General features: G+C 52.4%; 2 protein-coding genes across 3 annotated transcripts; one reads left to right on the top strand and one right to left on the bottom strand.

Annotated features, from left to right (window-relative positions):
• Positions 1 to 2070: 2070 nt before the first annotated feature.
• LOC130890627 (RLA class II histocompatibility antigen, DP alpha-1 chain) lies at positions 2071 to 6984 on the bottom strand. Its single transcript, XM_057794783.1, has 4 exons — positions 6903 to 6984; positions 2887 to 3132; positions 2326 to 2607; positions 2071 to 2225 (listed from the first exon to the last, which is right to left on the bottom strand). The coding sequence occupies exons 1-4, from the start codon at positions 6982 to 6984 to the stop codon at positions 2071 to 2073; spliced, it is 765 nt and encodes a 254-aa protein (XP_057650766.1).
• Positions 6985 to 9620: 2636 nt separating this feature from the next.
• Positions 9621 to 20227, top strand: LOC130890626 (HLA class II histocompatibility antigen, DP beta 1 chain-like). 2 transcript variants are annotated; one of them, XM_057794781.1, is made up of 6 exons: positions 9621 to 9781; positions 13633 to 13899; positions 17448 to 17729; positions 18210 to 18320; positions 18995 to 19027; positions 19677 to 20227. In XM_057794781.1, exons 1-5 carry the CDS (start codon positions 9697 to 9699, stop codon positions 19021 to 19023), a joined length of 774 nt encoding a protein of 257 aa, XP_057650764.1. In that variant the 5' UTR covers positions 9621 to 9696; the 3' UTR covers positions 19024 to 19027; positions 19677 to 20227. The 2 variants fall into 2 exon arrangements, with proteins under 2 accessions (XP_057650764.1, XP_057650765.1); XM_057794782.1 differs by having other exon boundaries at positions 9694 to 9781; positions 13610 to 13899.
• The last annotated feature ends 6025 nt before the right edge of the window (positions 20228 to 26252 follow it).

Here is a 26252-nt window from a genome sequence, read left to right as displayed (position 1 = left end):
CAAGATGGCAGGGGAAACCCCAGTCCTCAGCTTCCAGAAGCACTGATTCCAAAAAATGGGCAAAGAATGCAAGCCAGAAACTACCAGAACAAGAACAATGGAGCCCAGAGAAGCCACAAGCGAGGATGGTCACAACTAGAAGTAAAGGAACGTGAACAGAGCTGATGCTGATCACGTAAAAGCAAGGAGACATGATAGGGACGTGGCTATGGACACTGCAGGAGACTGGACAGGGCAGAAATGGATGTGGCTGCAGACACCGCAGGAGACTGGACAGGGCACGGGTGGACGTGGCTGTGGACACTGCAGGAGACTGGACAGGGCGTGGGTGGACATGGCTGCAGACACTGCAGTAGACTGGACAGGGTGAGGTGGACATGGCTGCAGACACTGCAGGAGACTGGACAGGGCAGGGATGGATGTGGCTGCAGACACCACAGGAGACTGGACAGCGTGGGGTGGACGTGGCTGCAGACACTGCAGGAGACTGGACAGGGCAGGGATGGATGTGGCTGCAGACACCACAGGAGACTGGACAGCGTGGGGTGGACATGGCTGCAGACACTGCAGGAGACTGGACAGCGTGGGGTGGACGTGGCTGTGGACACTGCAGGAGACCAGACAGGGCATGGGTGGACGTGGCTGTGGACACTGCAGGAGACTGCACAGGGTCAGGGTGGACATGGCTGCAGACACTGCAGGAGACTGGACAGGGCAGGGATGGATGTGGCTGCAGACACCACAGGAGACTGGACAGGGTGGGGTGGACGTGGCTGTGGACACTGCAGGAGACCAGACAGGGCATGGGTGGACGTGGCTGCGGACACTGCAGGAGACCAGACAGGGCATGGGTGGACGTGGCTGCGGACACTGCAGGAGACTGGACAGCGTGGGGTGGACGTGGCTGTGGACACTGCAGGAGACTGGACATGGTTGCAGACACTGCAGGAGACTGCACAGCGCCAGGATGGATGTGGCTGCGGACACTGCAGGAGACTGGGAACCGACATAGCAGTGGCAGTGGACGGGCAGCAGACAGCCAAGGGAAGGGGCCACATGCCCAGCTCCTTGCAACTGCTTCCTAGGGTCCATGAATCCCAGAGATGCAGGTCCGTGTGAGAATATTAAGAGATAATCGGATACAGCGCAGGTATCCCAGAGGTGTAGAGACAGGTGGGTGGTGAGAGCAGAACAGACCAGAGGTTCAAATTAGACGTGCAGGGCGATGCTATCTGAGCTCACTAAAGTCACAGGAACGGTGCCACACATTACGCGCAGTAACTGTATGTAACCGGAAATTCACTAAATACGTTAGCGTGTTTACATATGGTGTGGGGGAAGAGGCTAGACCTGAGAGTAAGGGAACAGAGGAGCAAATGAACGCCGAGTCAGAACAGGGGTGCCCTGAAGTCCGTGGGACCTCTGTGGAGGGGGGTGGCCTTAACCTTGGTCCCGAGGTCCAGAGTGAAGAACGAGAAGGCGAAGGTGAGAGGCACCGTCATCGTCGAGTGATCGTTATCCAGCGGGAGAATTAAAAAACTAAGAATTTGAAATATAATAGATTTTGGTAAATAGGTTTTGATAAATAGAAGCCCAGAGGGGAATTTTTATGTGAGTTTTGCCATCAGTGGGTCCAAGTAGAGACAGGAAACTGTGCATCAGCCATCACAACGTACCTAGGCACGCGCATGCGCAGGACAGACTAGACCTTGGTTGAACTTGGTCTCTTTCTTCACGAAAGGCAGGGTAGTGAGGAAGTTACAGACAGCCTGTGTGGCCTTGGCCTTAAAGCGCTTGTGCACAAAGACGCCTAAGCATCTCTCAAGCATCAAACCGCAGTGGCGTTAGCACCCACACATGGAGGACGGATAACACCGGGCTGCAAGCGCAGATGCTCAGGGCAGAGCCCGAGCCTTGGGTTCTCAGGGTTGTCAGTGATGTCTCTCATAGCTCTGTCCTGCTTGCCATCGAGAGATCTGTGTCTGCTTCATCAGTGTGAATGTTCCCTCCTTTCTGCACAGAGGAGTAGACTCCCTGACTCCACCCTAACGTTCCCACCTCCACAGTTCCTCACAGGGGTCCTTGGATCCGGGGGTCGTGGCCAGAGTGCAGAGCTCTTACGATGAACACACTGCCAATGACGATGCCCACCAGGCCCATCACCAGGCCCAGCACACAGACCACAGTCTCCATGGTCTCAGCAGCCTGGAGCGGCTCTTGCATTTCTATGGGAAATGAGATGCAGTTAGCACAGTGGGTTGCTGGCCGTGAGGTCCCGGGACAGGCATGTTGGGGTGCTGGGGGGGAGGAGGAAGTTCTGCTCACCCCAGTGAGTGAGGCTCGGCTGGTCCAGGCCCCAGTGCTCCACCCTGCAGTCATACACGTCCTCGGCCGTGGGCACGAAGGTCAGGTAGTGGAACTTGTGAAATCTGAGCTCTGTGCTGGGCAGAAAGACGGTCTCAGACGTCCCTTCAGTGACCAGCTGCCCGTTACGAAGCCATGTGACGTTGAGCACTGGGGGAAAGAACCTATCGATGTGGCAGATGAGGACATTGGGCTGACCCAGCTCCACTGGGTTCTTGGGGAACACGGTCACCTCGGGAGGCTCTAGGAAGAGACAGGACCTGGTGAGTTCTGGATAGTCACCGAGTTCCCACTCAGTGTCTTCTGCTTCAAGCTAAATTCATAGCACCTTTGGGGTCCAGAGCGAGAGCTGGGAGACTCCTTCCACTGAGCCAACACTAGTCCCCGACTTACAGCAGAAGATGAGCAAGGGGAGTTAGGGGCTTCCATTCTGAGTGTGGGCTGGGGCCCTCCCACTGCGCCCTCCCACCCCTCCCACCTCTCCCACCGGGTGGGCAGAGGAAAAAGCGAGAGAACCCGCACCACTGGGGACCTGGGTGATGTTGTGTCTCTGGATCAAGGCTCTCAGGTTGCTCTTCAGGCGGGCGATATAGGGCAGAGCCCCCTGGGCGTCAAAGCCATAGACCGTGCTGAACTCTGGCAGGCCCCAGACCGTCTCCTCCCGGTCAAGATCCACGTAGAACTGCTCATCGCCGTCAAACTCGTACATGCAGTCACCCGACGGCGTTTGCATCTGTGCAAATATGTCATACATTGCTACATGGTCCGCTGTTCAAACAAGATGCAGAAGAATGGACAAATGTAAGAACTATTGTGTGGTGCTGAGGCAGGGGGATGGCTGGATTTATTCATAAAGTCAGAAAAGGCCGACAGAGGGAAATGTGGGGAGAAGGAGCAACAGAAAACAAAAAAAAAGGTGGGGGAGGAGGGGCTACAGGGGAGAGGAGGCTAGAGAGACTTCCCTGCTCACTCCCAGGCAGAACCCCGTGATTCTGCAGGAGTCCCGGGAACTCACTGAGCACCGAGCGCCAGACATTTCTAGTAGGCTATGTCTTTGACTCATATGGATGTTACAACTCCCCTAGAAGTAACCAGGGAAACTCAGAGAGAGTAGGTAACTTGTACCAGGTCATAACAGAGATGAGAAACTAGGAGAAAGACAGTCTTCTCCCCACGGCTCTCAGTTCTAGAACTGCAGATGTGAAATTAGGTTTGAACTGACGGGGATGGAGGGACAGGCGGGCAGAAAATTGAAAGTTGAGGGGAAGCTCACTGAGCTGTAGGGCGGCTCTTTATGGTCGCTGGGTTTCCGTTTCAGTTCATAAGCCCACACCTGCAGTGTGTGCTGATATCATGACAATTTTTTTATCTTGAGCATCTTGAGGACGGATTTGACAATGGTTTCAAACTTTATTTTTCAATACATTTTTAAACATTTTTTATTTTGTTTTAAATGGAATTTTAGAAGTTGTTGATTTTGAAATCCCTGTGTGGTTTGATCTTTTCTTAGTCTTGATTAGTTTGTTAGAAACAGCAAACACAAGACAAGCTATCATTAGCAACAATGTGATAAACGTGTGAGCTTTGTGGATTTAGAATGGCGGTGAAAGAGTCGGGAGGGCTGGGCATCCCTGCCTCTTCCCTGTGGATCCCAGGCCCTGGCAGGCGGGAGTGTCTACGCTTGAACTGTTCCGCAGCATCAGAATGCTCCTTCAGAAGGATTTCAGGTTCCTCAGGAGCCAGAGGAATCTTCATAAAACAGGTGAAAAGGGAGATTTAAAAACCCTTACAAAACCATTTAAAACTGGCTCATGCCAGGCAGTGGTGGTGGTGAACGCCTTTAATCCCAGAACTCGGGAGGCAGAGGCAGGTGAATCTGTGTAAATCTGGGGCTACTGTGGTTTACAGAGAGTGAGATCCAGGACTGTTACACAGAAAAACTTTGTTTCCAAAAACAAAACAAAGCAAAAAAAAAAAAAAAAAAAAAAAAAAAAAAGGGAATTGGGGCTGGAGAGATGGCTCAGCAATTAAGAGCTCTTCCAGAGAACCTGGGTTCAATTCCCAGTACCCACATGGCAGCTCACAACTGTCTATAACTCCTGTTCCAGGGGATCTGACACCTTCACACACACATGCATGAGGGCAAAACACCAACAATGTACACAAAATACAAATAAATAAACTATTTTTAAAAACTGGCTTATACTTTTTAACCATTTTCACAGATTCTGAGTTCTAAAGCTCAGTCAGATATGAAACAATGTATTTTTCCTCAAAAAGTCATTTTCATACCCATCCAGTGCCACAGGTCTGTAATCCCAGCTACAGCTGAGGTGGGAGAATTTCAGTTTCAAGGCCAGTCTGGACAATTTAGTTCCAGATTATCTCAAAATAAAAAGTACAAAAAGCTGGAGGAACCTCAGACAATTCAGAGGTGGGGTACTTAATCAACGTTCATGGGGCTCAGTCCTCAGTACTTCTCACACTAAGAAATCATCATCATCCAGAAAAAATATGCTAAAAACCTACTTACTACAAGCCAAGGCATGGTAGCTCAGAGTTGCAAGCCCAGCATTTGGGAGGCTGAGGCAAAAGGATAGCCCACAAGTTCAAAGTCTTCCTGAACCACAGAGTGAGACCCTATCTCAACACACCACACACACACACACACACACAGAGAGAGAGAGAGAGAGAGAGAGAGAGAGAGAGAGAGAGAGAGAGAGAGAGAGAGAGAGAGATGGTTCCTGGCCCCCACGCTTACACTGACTGCAGGAGCAGACAGGAAAGGGTGGAGAGGACAGAACGCAGACCTTGCGGCAGGCTCTGAACGCTGTCTGCCGTCCAGGCGTCTGGGAAGGCGCTGTTCCCCATGAGTGAACTGTTGAACTGAAGCTGTGGGCAATGCCATTTCTCACTTCGGGAAGAATGGTCCAGGCATTGGGAGAACCACAGAGGCTTCCGCAGTGAACTTCAGATATGGAACAGGAGACCGGGAGAGAGGGCCAGAGAGGTCAAGACGGACTTCTTGACCTTAGGAATTTATTACCAACTTGAAAGCCAGGAAACTCTCACAAGGTTTTGACAGGGGTGTGACATCAGACTGGGGTTTAGGAACGTCTCGGTGGCTACAGTGTGCAGCCTGAAAGGGAGATGGCTAAAGAGGCAAGACCTAGCGATGAGAAGAGAGGAAGTGAGCTGTGGAAGGGAAGAAGGAAAAGTCCATTTGGTTGATGCTGGAGAGGCCGGCACTACAAAAAGTGAGGGAGAGAGACAGAAGTAATTTTCTTATTCTAGGCTGCCAAAATGATCTTTCTGTCTATCACCTACCCACGTGTCTATTATCTAACTATCATCTATATCTGTCTTTCATCTGTCTATCTATCCACCCATCTACCATCTATCTCTCTCTACCTATCTATTAATCTATCATCTATCTACTGTCTATATAATCATCTATTATCTATCATCTATATCTGTCTTTCATCTATTATCTATCTATACACCCATCTACCATCTATCTCTCTCTACCTATCTATTAATCTATCATCTATCTACTGTCTATATAATCATCTATTATCTATCACCTATATCTTTCATCTATCTATGGTACACCTCCATACCTGATGCACCTCAACACCTGGTGCAACTCCACACCTGGTGCACCTCAAAACCTGGTGCACTGCCACACCCGGCGCACCCCCACATCTGGTACACTGCCATATATACCTGGTGCACCACCACACCTGGTTCACCTCCACACCTGGTGCTACTCCACATTTGGTGTACTTCCACACCTGGTGCACCTCCCCTCCACACCTGGTGCACCACCATACCTGGTGCACCCCCACACCTGGTGCACCTCCACACCTGGTTCTCCTCTACACCTGGTACACATCCACACCTGGTGCACCTCCCCTCCACACCTGGTGCACTGCCACACCTGGAGAACCTTCCCTTCATACCTTGTGCTCCCCACCATCCTCCTGACCTTTGATGACCCCAGTCCCCCATCCTCCTGACCTTTGATGACCTCAGTCCCCCCGTCCTCCTGACCTTTGATGACCCCAGTCCCCCATCCTCCTGACCTTTGATGACCCAAACCCCCATCCTCCTTGACCTTTGATGACCCAAACCCCCATCCTCCTGACCTTTGATAACCCCAGTCCCCCATCTTCCTGACCTTTGATGACCCGAACCCCCATCCTCCTGACCTTTGATGACCCCAGTCCCCCATCCTCCTGACCTTTGATGACCCGAACCCCCATCCTCCAGACCTTTGATGACCCCAGTCCCCCATCCTCCTGACCTTTGATGACCCAGTCCCCCATCCTCCTGATCTTTGATGACCTTTGATGACCCGAACCCCCATTCTCCTGACCTTTGATGACCCCAGTCCCCCATCCTCCTGACCTTTGATGACCCGAACCCCCATCCTCCAGACCTTTGATGACCCCAGTCCCCCATCCTCCTGACCTTTGATGACCCCAGTCCCCCATCCTCCTGATCTTTGATGACCCCAGTCCCCCCATCCTCCTGACCTTTGATGGCCGCAGATCCTGGGAGACTCAGTAGGAAAGCCAGGAAGGAGGCTCTCAGGACCTCAGCTTTACTCTGGAACATTCTCCCCTCAGAGCACGGGTTGGGGATCTACGCTGATGACTGTGATCACAGGACAGTGAAGAGAACTGAGACAGATTGGGGACAGGTGAAACCCTGACATCGGAGGCTTCCTGTAACCTGACTACACAGATGAAAAGACCAGGGAAACCAGCCAGGCTGGGTCAGCCAATCAGAGAAGCCGGAGAGCCGACCCGGCTGTTGCTGGGTAAAGGGGGCTGAAGAGGAGGGAGTTTTCTGAAGCTGACAGGGGTTGGGGTGGGGGCTGTTGGGGTGGGGACTTGAGAGGGTGAGGCACACACCCTCCCGGTGCCGGGTGTTTGTACTGGAGTCTGCTGTTAGATAGAAAGTCTCCCCAAGTTCCCCACACCGCTGTCACCCTGGCCACCAGATCATCTCTGATGCTTCCTCCACTGTTTTTCAGTATTTTTCATTTTATTTTATGTGTATGAGTGTTTGGCCCGTGTGTATGTCTGGGCACTGCATGCCTGCCTGGTGCCCACAGAGGCCAGAAGACGGTGCCTGATCCCCTGGAACTGGAGTTACTGACAGCTGTGAGCCGCTGTGTGGGTGCTGGGAACCGAAGCCAGTGTTCTCCACAGGAGCGGCAGGTGCTCACCGCTCAGCCATCTCTTTAGTCCTCCACCTTATTGCTGAGCGGGTTCCTCACTGAACCTGGAGCTTGTTGGCCGCCTGGACTGTGTCCAGCAGGATCTGTCTTCCTTGGCCTCCCTGGCGCTGGGATTACATGCGTGGCTGGGATCTGGGCTCAGGTTGTGTGCTTTCGTGGTAAGCTCTTCCCTGACTGAGCCATCCCCCTGGCCCCTCGTGTGACTCGTGACCTCGTGTGGCTGCGTTTCCTCAGCTGCAGGAGCTGTGCCCGCCTCGGTTATGCAGTGCGCGTCTGCATCGCTTCCTCTTCCTCCGTCTGTGGAGGGGCTGGGACTGGGGGCTGAATGATTCCCCCATCAGGTCAGGATGCCCCCTGAGTCAACTCTGCTTCACCTCCACAGACACCTGGCATTAGGAGGTCGTCGGGGTCATGTGGCTGCCCTCGATTGGGTAACAAAGAAGCTCATGTGTGAGATCAACGTCATGGAAGCGGCGCGGGACATCCAGTCAGTGCTCCCAGTCGATGGGAGTGATGCCCTGTGGTCCTGGCTCCATGGAACTCCTCCCCCTTTCTACCCAGCTTCCCCCATTCTGAGCTCCTGGGTGTTAAGTGTCTGTCTGTCTATAGCAGAGGAGTGGCAAGGAGACTCCAGTCAGGAGCCCGGGGGCCCTAGAGAATTGAGGTTTGGTTTCACAGACTCCACATGCCTAATGGAGGTTTTATATTATGTCATTATTTTCTTCTCTTGATGGAGGTCTATATGGTAACATTTTCTTTATATTTTAATATCTATCTAATGAAATGATGCCAACATAATATTTCTCCTCTTTCTTTTTTGTTTTTCTTTTTCATTTTTTTAAATTTATTTATTATGTATACAGTGTTCTGCCTGCACTCCAGAAGAGGACACCAGATCTCATTACAGATGGTTGTGAACCACTGTCCGGTTATTGGGAATTGAACTCAGGACCTCTGGAAGAGCAGTCAGTGCTCGTAACCTCTGCGCCATCTCTCCAGCCCTGTTTGTTTGTTTTTCAAGATAGAGTTTCTCTGTAGCTTTGGAGCCTGTCCTGGAACTCGCACTGTAGACCAGGCTGGCCTTGAACTCACAGAGATCCTCCTGCCTCTGCCTCCTGAGTGTTGGATAATGTTTTCAGCTATAAATTATAAAGTAGGGAATGATCCCCTTTGGAAGCTGGTAAAAATATTCATGATAAACACGACATAATCAGATATTTTCAGAAGGTTGGCTTTGTTAGTTATGTCTCTCACATTGTTTGCCAGTCTGTTCTATCCCCTCAGGGCTGACTGTCTTGAAGGAGTTTGAGCTCTATTTCTGTCATGTGCCTTCACAATGTCGTTGTCAGGTGGTTCATAACATCTGCAGATGTCCAAGTCCCCAATCAAACTCCTTAAAATCAAATATTTACACAGTTGTGGGTGTGCCTTACTCCTAGGTTGGGGGACCCTGTAAGGTATCCTGAGGAGGTGCCCTGGGACTCCTGTACCCTCCAGGACCAACAGACCTCTGAGAGAAAGACGATGCGGGTAGGTGGTTCTCCTGAACATGCCCCTGGGCAGTGGCAAAGCAGACAGATCCCGGACTCAGTCTGAATGCTGGATGCTGACAGCACACGCTATAGAAGTCATGCCAATGCATCGCCTTTCACACCCTAAGATGACGCTTGCTCCATCCCCTGTCCAGTGAGGATGTGTGAGGCAGTGGGATTGGAGGAACGAGAGTCCCCGAGACGACGGCTCAGCAGACCGTCTCACCACACTCAGAACAGAGCACACATTCTCCCCCCAAATCTCACGATACACCCAGGTTATCAAAGCAAGCGTCACTGTCCTCTGTCCTCCGATGCCATCTCATCTGCATCACCCACTAGGTGGTCAGGCCTCTCAGGCCATCTGCCCAGTGACTGGTGACTCATAGGAAGCTCAAGCCTGATTGGTTCTTTCCTCAGACTCTGTCTGATTCTGGGGTCATAGCAGACAACTTTAGTCACGGTCTCTACTGTTCACCGGGCAGCCCGGCTTAGGGAGTCCTCCATCCCCTGCTACTATTTCCGCCCCTCACCCAGCCTTCCAGCTCCACGATGGTCCCGGGGCTCCCTGTGGCCCCCTGGATAGCAGTTTTGACGGTGTTGCTGAGCAGAGGGATCCAGGGTGGGGCTCCTCCAGGTAAGACGGAGCACAGCGGCGACTCCGGAGGGCCTGGCTCAGGACCGTCCCCTCATAGACGTGGGGCTTCTCCTGGCTTCTCCTACAGCCCGTGTCCTTCCTTCCCAGCTAGAAAAGCAGGCTCACCTCCACACTGTTCAGGCAGTGTGTCCCACACCCGGGTGCATAGACACAGTGAGCCAGGCAGAGGTGTTGGGGGTTGGCATACATGTCTTATTGACAACGGGCCCAGAGCTCTAGAATGAGTTCACAGGGCAAGGTTTATGGAGAGGTCAGAAGTCTCCGCCTCCTGGGTTTCCCCACACCCCCATCACATCCTCGAAGGAACTCAGTCACCCGACTGACTCAGTGTTAAGAGAGAGTGAATGGCTCCTGCTCCTCCAGGGTGGGGCTGGAGCCTGTGCCCTTAGACCACTAATTGAGAGAAGGCGAGGCGGGCTGAGGCTCTGCCCCAATAGTGTTCTTGTGCAGGCTGACTTCCCGAGACCCTCACTCGTCTTGGAGTGGGCTGAGAACTGTGGGAGGACAAGATGAGGTGCGCAGACACACGAGAGCTGAGCGTAGGTGGCCAGACAGCCTGCTCACGGAAGACCCGCCTCTTCCCAGGAAGCCTCTCCCATTTCCAGATTTACTCTGAGCACTGCAGGAAGAGCTGTAAGCACTAAGCTACCTCATCCTGGGATGGACCTAAAATGCAGTGCCTTCGTTTTGCCTGTTTTTCTGGAACAACTGCATTGAACCCCTGAGTCCAGGACTTGAGGCCCAGGGCTTCTCCTGAGATATCGGGTGCATTTGCTGAGGGGGACGAGAGGATCTGTCCTTGCTGGTCACAGAGGCTGTGAGACACAACTAAGGGACCTGCTCGGCTATGGAAGCTGTGCCTTTAAGGTCCTGGCAGTCAGAGTGATGTCACCAAGGGAAAGGGCTTAGCAGCTGGGGAGGGAGACCCTGCATGGGTTCAGTTCTATCTGCTTCATGGCTACCTTCCATTTACAAAGGTTAAGTACTGCCAGAGAAAAGTTTGTAAGCTATTTTCCTTGCTTGTAAACATGTTATATAGGAGGAATAAAAACTAATGAGTTAAAACGAGAAGACCCGCATGCAGGGTGGGACAGGCAGACAATGAGCAGCAGGTGGCTGGGGAGGGGGAGCGATGGCCCCGAGCTCTGGGCTGAGTGAGAGACGCCTACCATGGAGACAGGTCAGGACTTCTGAACAGAGTGTGGGTCTGGCTCTTACGGTGCCCTTAGATTTTCCCACCCTTCCCCTGTCATCTGGCCCAGCTGGGCAGGTCCTTCTGAGCCCACCAGGAAGAGCCAGTTGTTCTGGCATTGCTATGGTGACGGGGAACACCAGAGCATCCCATAGTTGTCTCTCCCTGCACCTGCACTCCGGGCTTGTTTGCTCTTGACCTCACGGGGCTTCCCAGTGTCTGTAGCTACAGCAAACAGTGCTGATTTGTCTGGGCTCTGGGCTCCTGTCTTTGGCTTTAGCCCCCTTCCAGTTCATCTCTGTCACCCCTGACAAGGATAGGAAAAAGTCAACTAATTAACAAGCATCTCATGTCAAATGGATTGGCTATCCACCAGTGTGTTAACCATGCAGCTCAGAAGCTGTGGGGTGGAGCAGACTTGGCCTTTAACTTCTGGTATCTTCTGTTTCTTAAGGTTTTTTGAGAGTCCAGGCTGGTCTCCAGCTTTCCACAATGCCCCTGCCTCAGTTTCTCCAGTGCTGGAATTGCAAGCATACTCCACCAAACCAACACACAATATGCTTTTAAATGAAGCGATAGCTTATTTAGTTTAGTTTAACATGTTTATTAGTTGCAGTGCTGGGAATGGGACTCAAGGCATTCCTACATCGCCAAGCTGCTCCCGGCCCCAGGCTGCTGGCTAGAAAACACAGTAATGAATGGTTTAGAGCTCCCTCTTGTGGTACAAACGCGACCGTCTGTTTAATCTTCTGATCTGGACGGATTGTGTTGGAGACCATTGTTGGGCGCAGAAAGAAGGCCGGAATTGCTTTGAGATGGTAGTTTGCAGGGGGTGGAACATGAACAACCACACCATCTCCGCTTCCCCCGTTTGAGTAAGAACAGACAGACCCACAGAGGCTCGCACAGGGCAGACAGAATGGACCCACACTGCTGGCGGCTCCTAGGAAGAGAAGGAGGGTTCCCATGCCCCTTTCATAGCAGTTACCCGGCTTCTAGGAACGAGGGGACCCATAGGGCTCTGCTCTGGTGATTTTCAGTGAGTAAAATCCAGGGCAATATCCACCCCTCCCCCCCAGACCTGGTTGCCCCAAGTTTTACGGCAATCTTCCCGTCTCTGCATCCTTAGCTCTGGGATTCCATGTGAGAGATACTATGCTGCTTTTCCAGATCTTTAAAAAACTAACTTCATATTTTTTATTTACTTATGTGTGTGGGTGTTTTGCCTGCATGCTGTTGTGCACCATATGTGTGCCTGGTACCAACAAAGGTCAGAAGAGGGCATTGGACTCCCTAGAACTGGAGTTACAGGTGGTTGTGAGCAGCTCTGTGAGAGGTGCTGGGAACTGACCCAAGTCCTCTGTGAGAGCGTCAAATATGTTTGTTTGTTTGTTTGTGGGAGGGGGTTTCGAGACAGGGTTTCTCTGTAGCTTTGGAGCCTGTCCTGAAACTCGCTCTGTAGACCAGGCTGGCCTTGAACTCACCAAGATCTGTCTGCTTCTGCCTCCCTAGTGCTGGGATTAAGGGGGTGTGCCACCACCACCTAGTGCATCAAGTGTTCTTAACTCCCGATCCATCTCTCAAGCCCTAATTGGTTTTTTAAGCTATCCTGCACAGAGGTGAATTTCCTCATGGTGTTTCTACACAGGCAGTTCACACCTTTTAAGACCAAGTCTTCCCACGTCAGTCACAGAAGGTGAAATAAATAAATAGCCCCTTAGCTTTTAGACTAGGAAGTTTCATGCTTTATATTATATTTATTGATTTATTTCTGCATTCCCAGCATGCAGGAGTAATCAAGACATTGGCACAGACAGGAAAGCACCTTGCTATGGGAAGAGAAGGGGAAAGGGGAGGCTCCTGGCTCCTGGTGGAGGTGACATTTAACTGTGTCCAAGGTGGCCGGGTCAGGCAGGAGTCCCCACAGATAGAAGGATCAGCACCTTTTCCAGGACCCCAAGCCCTCCCCTGCAGTGCAGCCTCACTTCTTAGGAACTCCTGGTGGCCCCACCCAGCAGCTCACAGAACTGTAACCTTCTCGGTGCTCAACCCTTCCCACAGGTACTGGTGTCCCTCAACAGGGGGTCCCTTTATGCCCTGTGAACCTCACCATGAGGCAGCCAAACCTAGGGAGCTGCTGGAAGAGAAAGGCTGTGTGTGTGTGTGTGTGTGTGTGTGTGTGTGAGAGAGAGAGAGAGAGAGAGAGAGAGAGAGAGAGAGAGAGAGAGAGTTTTTACCTGTATGTATGTTTGAGCATCGCTAGTAGTGTGCCTGGTGCCACTGGACACCAGACGCAGGCTTTGATCTCCTGGCACTAGCCTAGCGTTCCAGATGGCTGTGAGCCACCATATGGGTGCAGGTCCTCTGCAGGGGCAGCAGTGCTTTTAACCACCCAGTCTCCATCCAAGCCCCGTAATCATTTCTTTTTGAATGTGTGGTCATTGATAGTGTCCCAAGTTCCAATGGATGGCCCCACAGCCGTGCACACACGGGCAGCACTAGAGGGGGGGAGAGAGAAAGACAGAAAGGGGATGAGAGAAAGTGGGAGAGAGAAGCGAGAAAGAGGAGAGAGGAAGAGAAAGAGAGAGGGAAAGGGCGGGGTCCTAGCGCCCCAGGACTCGGCTTCTGATGCCCGCAGAGAACCACCTGCTGCGCGCACTGCATGAGTGCTACGCGGAGAACAACGGGACGCAGCGCTACATCATGAGATGCATCTTTGACCGCGAGGAGTTCATGCGCTTCGATAGCACCGTGGGCGAGTTCCGCGCGCTCACCGCCATGGGGCGGCCGTGGGCCGAATCCTGGAACAGCCAGAAGGACTATATGGAGCGACGGAGGGCCGAGGTGGACACGGTGTGCAGACACAACTACGAGCTGAACCAAGCCTTCACTGTGAAGCGCCAAGGTGAGGTCCGGGTGGAGAACAAATCCAGGCGGGAGCTGCAGCAGCAGCCCCGGGGGACTGACCGGGTGGGAGCAGGGGGAGCCTTGGGGGAAAGGGGCCAGAGCAAGATTATGAACAGAGGTGGGAACAGGCAATGTCAAGAGCGTTGTCGCTGTCCGTAACCAGCAGGCTGTGGGGTGAAGGGAGCCGGGCCATGGACAATCGCAGGGGACTGTGGGGAGATGGGCATCAAGTGCCACCTCCCAGCAGCACAGGCCGTGTGCAGCGGACACGGGGGCACTTGGGGACTCAGGCCTCAAGGACAGATGTAGGAGGGTCTGCCGGGTGAGGTCATCTAGGGAGACCAATCAGTAACGAGAATAAAGCTGAGTCCAGGGGACAGCAGACCCGGTGCTGACTAAGGGCAGTCCCTGTGAGGAGACCGGGAAGTGAAGCAAACCCGGGGCAGAGAAGTGTCACAGGTATACAGGATAACAGACAACGGGGCCAACAGTCGGAAGTCGGCAGAAGCTGAGGGGTCGGGAAATCAGAGAGAGCTGACAGGGGGTAGACAGGGCGGTCACAGAATCAGGGAGAAAGATGAGGTGTGCCGGACTCCGCAAGGCTGGGAGAAAAGAGCCCTGCCTCCTAGCCCCTCAGCTTTTGGAGTGAAGGAGCCTGGTAAGCATCCCGAGGAAACCTGAGGAGAAGTGGGGAGCCTTCCGCAGGCACAGGGGAGAGTGTGGGGGGACATGCCTTTAATACTCTCTTTAGAAATCGGGACTCCTAGCCATCGGCTAAGCCCTGACTCCCAGGAACGAGTGAGAACCCGGACAGACTGGGAGGGAATCGGAACAGTGACCTGAGCTATGGGGCTGCCCTCAACTGCAGGCTGGCACCCTTTCCTTCAGTGTGCTCGGTTGCCAGCATGCAGAGAGCCCTGGGTGAATCACCCCAGAGTGTCCCAGACTCGCTCTGCTCCGGACCGCCCAGATCCACACTTGGCGGCGCTGAGGTCTGAACGATTGTGTTAGAGTCCCAGAAGGGACGGTGCTAGGTGCTGGCAGACCCTGTGTGGGGCTGTTGAGACCGGCTCACTGTGTAACCCAAGCTGGACTAGAACTCACCACCCACCAGACTCAAGAAAGGCCTAGGATTGTGGCCGGGCGCCCCACACGGAACCGTTGTGGAAGCAGCGGTGTCAGAGTGCTAAGTGAGCCGGGAAGAGGAAAGGCTGGAGTAGTGGATAAGGAATTAACATCCTAGCAATAGTAATGACGGCGTTAATTATGAGAGGAAAGACCTGTGTAGTTTAATCTTAAAATTACTCAAAATAAATAACCAAATAATCAATAAAAACAAAACAAAATGAGCAAGAGTTATGAAATTTCTTTCTTTTCTTTAAAAAAAAAATTTATGTGTGCAGGTTTTTTTGCTGGCGTGTCTGTCTGTCTGTCTGTGCACATGGTATCTGTATATGTTGGTGACCGAGGAGGCCAGAAGAGGCTATCAGATCCCTTGGAACTGGAGTTCCAGTTGTGAGCTGCCATATGGGTGCTGGGGATTGAACCTGAGTCCTCTGGGACAGTAGCCGGTGCTCTTCACTGCTGAGCCATCTCCATCCCACTCCCCCTTGAGAAAGGATCTCTGTAACTCGGACTGTCCCAAAGTTATGGGGTTTTCCTCCTTTTTGCCTCGGGAATGCTTGGATTCACAGGAGTGCATCGCTGCACCCATCTGGACTAGGTGTCTAGTGTGGGTAACTGAGAAGATTCTAGAAACAATCATATAGATGCTCAGTGACCATTCAGCATGCAGCCATAAGACATGGGAAATCTCTTGTCTTCATGAATATGTTTTTTAAAGTAGAAAGTCCCTTAGGCCTGTAGATTTAGCCATAGCGCCCCCTAGAGGCCAGTTGTATTACTACAGGCACAAAACAGACAAGCTTGAAGTCCGGGAATTCAAATGGAGGGAAGGAGTTGAATGAAGAACTGTGGAGTTATGAAAGTGATCCAAGTGGCTCTAAAAGGGCCTCTCCTTGAGTTTCTAGCAGTGTGGGCAGCCTGGCCTGAGGCCAAGAGCCAATGGACAACGGACACTGTGAGGAGCATGCCCCCATTGTCAGGAGCGTGCCCCATTGTGAGGATCGTGCCCCCATTGTCAGGAGCGTGCCCCCATTGTCAGGAGCGCGCCCCATTGTGAGGATCGTGCCCCCATTGTCAGGAGCGTGCCCCATTGTGAGGATCGTGCCCCATTGTCAGGAGCGTGCCCCCATTGTCAGGGTGTTGGTGTAGATACTAGAAACCGAAAGGCCTTGGGGCCAGGACTCTGCCTGTGGAAATCCCCCTGCACCAGCCTTTCAGCATGGCAGGCTGCTGTTTTCTAGCCTCTAAAGGGGGAGCAACCTGGTGGCAGGCGTCCAAAAGCAGCAGTTCTCTGGAGGGTTGTGAGGTCACAGGGAGTGGACGGCAGCTCTCTGGAGGGTTGTGAGGTCACAGGGAGTGGACGGCAGCTCTCTGGAGGGTTGTGAGGTCACAGGGGGTGGACGGCAGCTCTCTGGAGGGTTGTGAGGTCACAGGGAGTGGACAGCAGCGTGGATGCTGAGTTTGAGCATCAGGGGGAGTGGACAAGGGGAGAGACATGCAGAGACCTCCCTCTATGCCTGACTTCCTGAGCACCCACAAAACAGAAGAGGAAGTTGGGAGTGGTCGAGGATTCTCACACACGGAGCTCAGAGTGTTGTTTCGTAGGCGTTGCTGTGAGTAGTAAGGTCTTGGAGGTTACACCGACCCACGGCTGTAAAATGCACAGAGTGTTTTGTGAGTCCCATGAGACTTGTCTCGTGTGTTAGATTGGGGTGGGCTGGAAAGATGGCTCCACGGTTAAGAGCGAGCTCTGCTCTAGCAGAAGGCCCAAGTTTGGTTTCCAGCACCCATGTCAATGCCACAACCACCTGTAATTTCTGGCCTCTTCGGGTACTGCATCCTCGTGCACAAACCCACACACAAGCACACCTGTAAACATAATTGAATTTTTGAAATGTTTGAAAACATATCAAATGGAAAGCCAACGAATGCTTTTGTCCTTACATTAACTTCAAGAAATTATTCAAGGGATGGAGAGATGGCCCAGTGGGTAAGAGCGCTGGCTGCTCTGACAGAGGACCCAGGTTCAATTCCCAGCAACCACATGGTGGCTCAGAACCTCTGTAACTCCAGTTCCAAGGGATCCGTCACTCCTCTCAACTCCCAGGGCACCAGGCATGCACAGACATACATGCAGGCAAAATGTTCATACACATAAGATAACATAAATAAATCTTTAAAAATTAATTTTAAGAAATTACTTGAATGAATCCTACATCCTTCTCACCATGACAAAAGTTGAAAAAGTGGGAGTCTCACTGTAAAAAAAACAAACAAACAAACAAAAAAACAACCCTGGAACTCACTATGTAGCCCAGGCTGGCCTCGAACTCATAGAGACCCACTGCCTCCCGAGTGCTGGGATCAAAGGTGTGTCCTGCAGAGTCACACTCTCACATGCCACTCCTTTCCCACTCTTAGTTCAGCCTAAGGTACACGTGTCACCCTCCAAGAAGGTCAGCCCGAAGCACCACGACCTGCTGGTCTGCCACACCACAGACTTCTACCCAGGCAGCATTCGAGTCCGCTGGTTCCGGAATGGCCAAGAGGAAACTGCCGGGGTCGTGTCCACCAACTTGATCCGAAACGGGGACTGGACCTTCCAGATCCTGGTCATGCTGGAGATGACCCCTCAGCGGGGAGACGTCTACACCTGCCACGTGGAGCACCCCAGCCTGCAGAGCCCCGTCACCGTGGAGTGGAGTGAGTCACCCCGGGGACCCTCCTCGGCCCCCATTCTGTAGAGCTGGCAGCACCCTGGCTCATGGTCCCCAATACTGCTCTAGGTGTTTGCATGTGGGGTCTTGACCGTCCCCGTACTTCCTAGAGGCCCCCAAAGTTGGTTCTGAGCTGGGGGCCTGAGAGGAGAGCCTGTCCCTGGCCTGCGGATCTGCCCTTGTCAGAAGTCTAGGGAGGCAGACACCCCCTGCCCCGCCCTCACACTGGGCCTGACTTCCTCATTCTGTCTGTAGTCTGTCCTTGTTTGAGAGGCAGCTGCCAGAATCCACACTCATGCCCATTAGAAGACACCAGCCTAGGCTAGATCTCTGGGCCCTTCTACATATTCTCCCCACAGTGTGTCCCTCTTGGTGACCTTTGTATTGGTATCCTGCTCCCTACCAGAGGGCAGTCAGGAGTGGTGTGCCTGCTGAGAGGACACAAACCCTGAATTCTCCTTTCCAGAGGTCGGGTCTGACTCTGCCCGAAACAAGATGCTGACAGGAGTGTGTGGCCTGGTGCTGGGACTCCTCTTCCTGATGCTGGGCATCGCCATGCAGTTGAAGCGCAAGAAGGGTGAGAAGTGTGTGGAGCTGCCTCTAATGCCAGCACAGGCAGGAGGATCGCAGGTTCAAGGCCAGCCTGGGCTACACAGTGAGACTCAGTCTCAGCCCAGACACCGAAGATGTGAAATGAAGAATCCAGGCAGGTGGCTAGAATCCTAGCAAGTGGCTGAGGCTAGCCTAGAATCCACGCAGGTGACTAGAATCCTGGCAGGTGGCTGAGGCTAGCCTAGAATCCTAGCAAGTGGCTGAGGCTAGCCTAGAATCCAGGCAGATGACTGGGGCTAGCCTAGAATCCTGGCAGGTAGTTGGAGCTAGCCTAGAATCCTGGCAGGTAGTTGGAGCTAGCCTAGAATCCTGGCAGGTAGTTGGAGCTAGCCTAGAATCCTGGCAGGTGACTGGGCTAGCCTTTCCCTGATACACCTTCCTGTCTACAGAAGAGCTAAAGGCAGAAAAGTGATACTGGAGAGAGTTCTAGAAGCCACTGGAACTGGTATCAGAGCAAAGTTGTCCTGTAGGGAGAGAAGAAACCCCAGTCTGGGGTCTGACCACCAGGCTACAAGGTCCCCAGGTCCCCAGGCTTCTTCGGGGAACTTGCAGTAAAGGAGGTGTGGAGGGATGGGAGGCTCTCTCACCATCTGAGGGGACTTCACAGCTGAATACCTTTTCGTTCATCCCCTCATTCAGCTCAGCCGAGATCTCCAGGATCTCTGTGAGCAGGTAAGATGCTGTGTCTGTCCCTTTGTGGTCAGAACACCTCAGGCCTGAACTCTCCTCTCAGGCTCAGCCCCTGACGGAGTATGGGGAAGAGTGGGGCTCCCACCACTGAGGAAGGAAGCTGAGGTAAGTTATTCTTACAAGTTTACACTCAGCCATTTTAAAAACTACTTAGTTTTATTTTGAGGGTGAAAGCTTGTATCCATGTGTGTCTGTGCACCACCTGCATGCGGGTGCCTGCTGAGGCCAGCAGAGGGCATCAGATCCCTTAGAACTAAAGTTATAGATGATTGTGAGCCACCAGGTGGGTGCTGGGAACTGACCTGGGTCCTTGGCAAGAGCAACAAGTGCTCTGAACCCCTGAGCCGTCTCTCCAGGCCCCAACACTGTCTTACAAGGTCTTAATTTCTCTGTCCTGGGACTTAGAGGAGAAGAAGACAGAATCACAGTGACATGTTTTCCTCCATATTGCTTAGACATTCTGAGTCATAAACAGATGCACGTGTGTGCATACACACACACGCACACATGCACAGATGCACAGACGCACAGACACATGCACACACATACACACACACACATGTACAATGGGGTCTGGGAACTAGTGACATTTTTCAAGGGCATGTCCTCACTGATCTCTTCCTCTGACCAGGTTCCACCTTCCATGGTGTCCCCCAGCTCCCGACAGTCCATGAACAGAGCAGAGGCTGGAGAAACAGCTCAGAAGTCAAGCACTTGAATTCCAGAGGACCCCGGTTCAGTCCCCAGCATCCACACCCCTGTAACTTCAGCCCCAAAGGATTGTACACGTTCTTCTGCCATCCGTGAATACACACATGCACACACAAATACGAACAGAAATAAATCCATCAAAGGGCGAATCCACTGAAAAGCTCCAAGCCATCGATCCATGAGCCTTTGGGGAAGCATTTCAGATCCAAAGCCTAACTTCGAACATGGCCTCAGAATGACCCAGTAGCTGCCACTGTAATGATCTGTCCTGTCCATTTAAGAGACAAGCCATGGCCCCCTCCACGAGGCAAGCTGATCTTCAGCTTCCAGCCTGAGTCTTGTCCTTTTTTGTCTCCCTCTCGAAGAGGCAGCTTCTGTCTCTCCCTTCTCCCCACTTCTCCCCTTCCCCCTGCCTCTCTCTCTGCTCTTCTCCCCTTCTCCCCTTCCCTTCCATAACCCACTAAATAAATATCCAACCTCGCTCTGCATGGCATGCCTATCCATGTCTCTGTCTCTCACTCACGTGGCTCCCTGCCTGGGACCAGCCACCTTCAGAGACCTGTGACGTGGTCTCGTGGCATGCCCATCTGTCTGTCTCTTCTCGTGGGACTTGCTGCCCATCATGGCCTACTGCAGCCGCTTGGGGAACTGTGCCTGCCTGGGACAGGCTGCTCTCGAGACCCCTGCCCACTGCCTGCCCCCACTCAGAGACCTGCAGCGTGGTCTCATGGCCCACTGCCCTCTGCAGCCACTCGGGATCCACAGCATTTTATTTTTCCATTGCAGTCACAGTGGGCAGACTAGTTTATAATCTTTGTCTAAGGCTGTCTGAGTGGGCTTTATGGGAATGGGTGCAAAGATGATGCCAGAGAATTGGAGAAATGAAATCACTGCAGAACGCAAGGCAGATGGAGGTAAAGCAACTCTTCATGGCTCATCAGCCCCCAGGATCTCAATCCCCAGAGCATAACAGACTTTAGCAAGCTGATAAAGTACAGAGGAATCCAGCCCCAAGCAATCAGATTACCAAACACTGCCCAGTTCTGTAGACACAGAAGCCACCGAATGTCACCGAATCACTGTTGTGGTTTGATTGTGAGATATCCACATGGGGTCGTGAATGTAAGATGTCCCACACAGGCTCATGTATTTGCACACTTAGTTTCCAAGTGGTGGTGCTATTTGGGACTCACAGAATCTTTAGGCGATGGATCCTTGCTGGAGGAAGTGGGGCGCTGGAGGGCTGGTCTCAAGGTTTTACAACCCAGTCCACTTCCTGTTTGCTGTCTAGTTCTTGGCTGCTGAGGCAGTATGACCAGCTGCCTCATGCTGTATCCACGCCCCTTCCACAGTGATGACCTGACTCCCTTGGAACTGTGAGGCATGGTAAACCCCTCCTCCCTCAGGAGCTTCTCCTCGGGGTTCTGGTCACAGTGTGAGAAAAGGAATTAATAGAGACTCTAAGACAAAAAATGCATAAGATTTAAAGACTCACTTCCTGGGGCTGGAGAGATGGCGCAGTGGCTAAAAGTACTTCCTGCTCTTGCAGAGGGCTCAGTTTGAATCCCAGGGCCACATCAGGAGGAAGACAACCACCTGTAACTCCAGCTCCGGGAGTCCCACCCTCTGACCTCCACCATCAGCTGCATGCACTTGGTGCATGTAAACTCACAGGAGTGTGCACGTGTGTGCATGTATACACACACACACACAGGAACACTCCTCCTTTGACATATCCTCTGAAGCTGAGGAGCTTTGCCTGAAACCAAGGTCCTCTCACAAGGTGAGGGGAATCCCAAGACCCTTCCTCCTAAGTCTGCTGTAGCACCAGTGTCTGCGCACACTTGCCGCTGCAGTCAAAACATTTTACACAGAGATAATATTTAAGAATCCTAAGCCAGGCATATTGGTGCCTACCTGTAATCCCCAGCCCTTGGGAGGCAGAGGCAGGAACATCATTTACAGGTTTTATGCCAGCCTGGGCTACGAAGTGAGATTCTGTCTTCGAAGAAAAGAGAAGCAATCCCACTGAGACTGAAGTAAACCTTCAATAAGAAGAGCCGGCCTCTGCCTGGTTTCCAAGAGGAGATGTGGACACAGCAGGACAGTGTGTCACCATGAGCCCCACACTTGCTGGAGTGTTCATGGCTTCTGAGCCCTTCAGAGACGGAAGAGGCTGGGGTCACGACCTTCACAGGAGCTGCGGGATCGTGGAACATGACAGGCACTCTCTCACCTCCTGTGCCTGGGACAGCCTCGGACAGCTCAGGCACAGGTTAACAGTGCAGACCAACAGGGGCTGACAGGATTACCTCCGCAAAGGGAAGGGGGCCATTTGGTTGCCTTTCACTGAGGCTAAGACCTGATTTGTTCCTGCGTCTGGGCTGCTACCCATTCTTCATTTAGGGTGTTGTCTGATGCCATTCTCCACGAGACGTGAATAAACACCTCCTCACCCCAGATAGTGAACCAACAAAGAAAGTCCAACTTGGGGCACCAATGGCTTAAGTCTTTTGGGGTTTCTGTGGAGTGTGGATGCGGGATTTCTTACAGTCAATGACAGCTACACTGTCAAGAACCCACTCCAGCGTGGGTGATAGCTCATGAAACTGGAAACCTGGGGTGCAGGGCACAGCTTGGCAGCAGCCTGGTGTGCTGGAGTCTCTTCCGGAAGCTCAGTGGGTCCGAGTGCCCCCAGCGGTCCTTTCTGCTCAGATGCACTTGAAGGGAAGGACCTGGGAAATCTGGTCAGCTTCAGGGGCTTCCTGGAGCTTTTGATTTGTTCATGTTCTGAGCTTTTTTGTTGTTGTTGTTTGGTTGTTTTTCTGTTTTTGTTTTGGTTTTTTGTTTTGCTTTGTGTTTTGTTTTTAGAGACAGGGTCTCTCTGTGTAGCTCTGGTTGTCCTGGAACTCTCTCTGTACAGGTTGACTTTGAACTCATGGAGATCTACCTGCCTCTGCCTCCTGAGTGCTGGGAATAAAGGCGTGCACCACCACTGCCCGGCCACTTCCTGGGTTTTAAGGGGTCTCCCTGCAGGATTGACAGTCCCCCTTTAGACCAGTGACTTTCACAGTTCTGCTCTATCAGGCTCACAGGAACAGGGGCCACACCCCTCAAACCTGAGTCTCTACCCTACCACATAGAAACGTCTTTGGGAGGCAGCTGGAGCCTTGCTCCTCCCTCCCTTCCTTTTCTCCATTTCCACCTAGCCTAATGCAGAGAGCAGGGAAGGCCCCGGCCTTCTAGGATAGACAGTGTTCCAGGCGACAGCGGCCCAAGTGTGTTCTTCGTGGTTTTGTTCTGTTGTTTCACGTTGTTTGTGGTAGGGTTCATACTGTAGCCAGACTGCCCTCTAACTTACAGCATAGCTCAGGCTAACCTCAGACTAAGCAGTCCTCCTGCCTCAGCTGATGTGGGATTCCCCACTGTATGCTGTGAATACCATTGGTTAATAAAGAAATTGTCTTAGGCCTGTGCAAGGCAGAACTTAGGTAGGTGGGAAAACTAAACTGAATGCTGGGAGAAAGAAGGCGGAGTCAAGGAGAAGCCATGAAGCAGTTGCCAGAGACAGACATGCTGAAACTTTGCTGGTAAGCCACAGCCACGTGGCAATACACAGATTAATGGAGATACGTTAGTTTAGGATATAAGAGCTAGCTAAAAATATGCTTAAGCTATTGGCCAAACAGTATTACAAATAATGTGGTTTCTGTGTGATTATTTCGAGTCTGGGCAGCCGGGAATAAGCGGCCTTCTACAGCACTCAGCCTCCCCAGGTTCTGGATTTGCAGACATGTACCTCCACCCCTGGCTTACAAGATTATTTTTAAACCATAAATCAGGAATGCCCAAAGCCAAGAAGCAGTTGCCAAGGTGTGACAGGCCAGGGGACCGCTGCTTGGCAACTTCCCCCCCTCTTTATTCCTCTTCCTCTTCTAACCCACCAACAGGACAGTGGGCTGTGGCTGTGACACCATCCTCCCCACAATTCTGTCCTATTTGGGACTGTTCTGGTGACACCAATGTCTCCCTCTAATTTGAGGTTTCAGTTAAACTCAGAGACAGAAATCTTTCTGGATCCGTTACCTCCTACAGCAGCTGGTATGGTCTGTCCCAGACAGAACCACTGTGGAGCCTCAAAACCTTGGAGCACTTGCCACTGTCTTTCCTTCATCCCCCCCCCTCTCTTTCTTGCACGCGCACGCACGCGTGCACACACACACACACGGAAATGTCCTCTGCCCCAAGCCATCAGAGCCACTGCCAGCACCCACATGCCTACATGTCAGGACACGCCAATCCCAGAGCCACCCCAGAATACCAGCTCAGAGTCTCTGCCCTTCAGCTCCTCCCACCCTGCCTGAGGGCCAGGCCCAAGGTTCCTAGAGAGAAAGGAGAGGCCACTGCAGGGAGAGGCTGTGAACCTGCCATGCAGCTGCCACTTGGCGGAGCTGCTCAGAACTCTCCGATCAGGTTGGTTGGCAGAGTAATTTTATAGCCTGTTGTGGGTTGGCCTGGGGACCTAACTCCAAATGTAAAAGTTATTTGAGTAACGGTGTGGCATTGTTTCCATGGAGAAAAGCTGTCGGAGTTCAAAGCAAAAGTGACCTTTGGGGACACTCCCCTCTGTGCTCTATGGGTGACCTCTGTGGTTTAGTACCAGCTGCAGAGAGAGCCCTGGCCAAACCTCAGCTCTGGCCCAGCCCTGCTGGGAATGAGTGTGGGTGGGGAGGATGAGCGTCTCTGGGGCCAGGCAGGGAGACACTGGGTAGATGAGATGACCACAACACACACACACGCGCGTGCGTACACACACACACACACACACACACACTTCAGTCCTCTTAGGGGCTGAGGAATAAGAAATGAATCGATAGGCAAAGAAGGAGAAAAGATTTCATGATATTGTAGGCCTGCATTGCTCTGGGTTGTTTGTTTTGGAGACAGGGTATCTATATGTAGCTCTGGGGCATGGAATTTGTGTAGACCAAGTTGGCTTTGAACTCAGTGATCTACTTGTCTCTGCCTCCCAATGCTTTTAAAGGCATGTGCCATCCTGCCCCCAACTGGATCATTCTGATTACTTTGCAGTGGGGAAAGACAACTTAAGTAGTTGACAGGAGAGACAGAAAGGCAGAAATGGGGCACTCAGATGCAGGAGGGATCTCCACCTGCACTATCTCCACCTGTGCTCTCTGCACCTGCAATGTCTGTGCCTGCAATGTCTGCGCCTGCACTGTCTGCACCTGCACTGTCTGCGCCTGCAATGTCTGCGCCTGCACTGTCTGCGCCTGCACTGTCTGCACCTGCACTGTCTGCACCTGCATTGTCTCCATCTACACTGTTGCTGCCTGCACTGTCTCCTGCACTGGGGCCTCCACCTGCAACTGTCTCCATCTGTGTTGAGTCTGCACCTACCCTGAGTCTGCCCCTCACTAGGGTCTCCATCTGCACTGGGGTGTCTACCTGCACTAAATTCTCCCCCTACACTGAGTCTACACCTGCGGTGAACTCTACCTCCACTGAGTTTGCACCTGTACAGGGGTCGGGGGGGGCTCCTAGCATCAAAAATGGTTGGGGTCCAAAGTTCCATGGTTTTGCCCTCCAGCAGAAACTGTCCTGGTGGTGCAGACTGGTACTCACCACAGGGAAGTGTTGGCGATGGGGGTGGGGATGAGGTGAGTGTTGGGTGCAAATGGGCAACATTCAGCCACCCCATCCACAGGTCACAGATGGACTGGACAAACACATGTGGTCTCCCTCCCTCAGTAAGGAGGGCATCCCAGTTGGGTAAGGCCCTGTGGTAACTCTCAACCTCCAATCGGCAGACAAGAGCAAGCAATGCTGTGTGAGGGTGGGAAGCCCCAGGAGAGCAGGAGGCCCCTAGGGGTACCCAGCACCCTAGAATCTCCTAACCAGAGCAGACCTGAGCTACTGAACAAGCCCAGAGAAGGGCATCTTGGGAAGGAAGGAGGTCAGCAGTCCCTAGGCAGAGAAACTGTATACATACATGAAACCCCATGGAATAAAGATGCGCGCGCGCGCGCGTGTGTGTGTGTGTGTATGTGTGTGTGTAACATGTACATGTAGGAGGCCTGACTTCAGTTTTGGCTTCGGACAACAGAACATGGCAAGCCTGGGGGATACAGTATGTCTTGGAAAATGTGCAGAAATTGATGACGTGGAAGTGGGCAAAGTTACCTCTTGCACAGAATTTAGACTGAACCACCCAGAGTTTCTTCTAACTCTGAAGACCTAAGGGCAACTGTATTTGCGGGCAGATGGGGAGGCAAAGCTCACATAAGCAGTGGCAGCCCTGTGCTGATCAGGGCCTGTGTATGATGTCACTGGGAGCATCCATTTGGGGATCTGTTCTTGACACCCAGGCTGTGTAAGCCCTGGACGCGCTGCAGAACTCCTGTGTGTGGGATGAAGGCAGCCTTTTGGGGAACAGGAGTGCTGTAGGGACCTGGGGAGGCTCAAATAACAACGCAAG

This window comes from Chionomys nivalis, chromosome 19 (genome assembly GCF_950005125.1).
Source record: "Chionomys nivalis chromosome 19, mChiNiv1.1, whole genome shotgun sequence".
Taxonomy (NCBI): Eukaryota; Metazoa; Chordata; class Mammalia; order Rodentia; family Cricetidae; genus Chionomys; species Chionomys nivalis.
The sequence above is the reverse complement of the archived record's forward strand: the minus strand, read 5'-3'. Positions and strand labels throughout refer to the sequence as shown.

What these genes read in the sequence shown, in the direction of transcription:
- LOC130890627 (XM_057794783.1), bottom strand. Translation starts at nt 6,984, where the DNA reads ATGTTCCAGAGTAAAGCTGAGGTCCTGAGAGCCTCCTTCCTGGCTTTC. An exon ending in AGGATCTGCGGCCATCAAAG is followed by an intron (nt 3,133 to 6,902) that starts GTCAGGAGGATG and finishes TTGTTTGAACAG; the next exon opens with CGGACCATGTAGCAATGTAT. An exon ending in CATCACCCAGGTCCCCAGTG is followed by an intron (nt 2,608 to 2,886) that starts GTGCGGGTTCTC and finishes GTCTCTTCCTAG; the next exon opens with AGCCTCCCGAGGTGACCGTG.
- LOC130890626 (XM_057794781.1), top strand. Translation starts at nt 9,697, where the DNA reads ATGGTCCCGGGGCTCCCTGTGGCCCCCTGGATAGCAGTTTTGACGGTG. An exon ending in CCAGGGTGGGGCTCCTCCAG is followed by an intron (nt 9,782 to 13,632) that starts GTAAGACGGAGC and finishes TGATGCCCGCAG; the next exon opens with AGAACCACCTGCTGCGCGCA. An exon ending in CCCCGTCACCGTGGAGTGGA is followed by an intron (nt 17,730 to 18,209) that starts GTGAGTCACCCC and finishes TCTCCTTTCCAG; the next exon opens with AGGTCGGGTCTGACTCTGCC.